A 695-nucleotide genomic window follows, 5' to 3' on the forward strand; every position below is an offset into this window, starting at 1 on the left:
ACTACACACATCTGGCGAGTGTGGGGCATCTACATGATCTTGACTGCAAACCTCTCCAAAGAGCAAGCGCTGAAGCAGGCTTGTCCTTCATGCGATACCACTCAGCTTTGCAACTGCTCTTCCATGGGCTTGGACTTCATTCCCCCGGGAATCACAGGCCAAATCACAGTGTTAAACCTGGCCCACAACAGGATAAAGCACATCCGATCCCAGGATCTGCAGCAGGCTGTGAACCTGAGAGCCCTGCTGCTGCAGTCCAACAAAATCAGCTCAATAGATGAGGACTCGTTTCGCTCCCTTGGGAAACTGGAGCTCTTGGACTTATCAAATAACAGCTTGGCTCACCTGTCCCCTGCGTGGTTTGGACACCTTTTTTCACTCCAGCACCTCCACCTTCAAGGGAACTCCTACAGAGAGCTGGGGGAAAGCTCTCCCTTTTCTAGCCTGAGGAACCTGAGCTTCCTCCACCTGGGCAACCCATGGTTCTCCACCATAAGGCAAAGGAACTTTGAGGGCATCGAGCTTCTCGACAAGTTGTGGATTGACGGTAGCAGTCTCAGACAGTATGAGCCAGGAAGTTTGAAACCGATTAAGAGGATAAATCACATGATCATGAACCTAAAAAATACGAATGTATTCTCAGCAATTGTCAGGGACCTTCTGCACTCTGTCACTTGGTTAGAAGTGAGAGAAAT

At 49.6% G+C, this 695-nt stretch overlaps 2 protein-coding genes across 2 annotated transcripts; both read left to right on the forward strand.

Annotated features, from left to right (window-relative positions):
• Positions 1-61: 61 nt before the first annotated feature.
• On the forward strand, positions 62-207 carry LOC104471025 (toll-like receptor 2 type-2; the record flags this gene model as incomplete). The annotated part of the gene is made up of 1 exon (XM_010086203.1): positions 62-207. A coding segment is annotated over one exon (146 nt), but the record flags the coding sequence as incomplete, so codon positions are not given.
• Positions 208-221: 14 nt separating this feature from the next.
• On the forward strand, positions 222-690 carry LOC104471026 (toll-like receptor 2 type-1; the record flags this gene model as incomplete). The annotated part of the gene is given in 2 exon segments (XM_010086204.1): positions 222-233; positions 235-690. Coding segments are annotated over 2 exon segments (468 nt in total), but the record flags the coding sequence as incomplete, so codon positions are not given.
• Positions 691-695: the final 5 nt, after the last annotated feature.

This window comes from Pterocles gutturalis, unplaced genomic scaffold, assembly GCF_000699245.1.
Source record: "Pterocles gutturalis isolate BGI_N339 unplaced genomic scaffold, ASM69924v1 C11644137, whole genome shotgun sequence".
NCBI lineage: Eukaryota > Metazoa > Chordata > Aves > Pterocliformes > Pteroclidae > Pterocles > Pterocles gutturalis.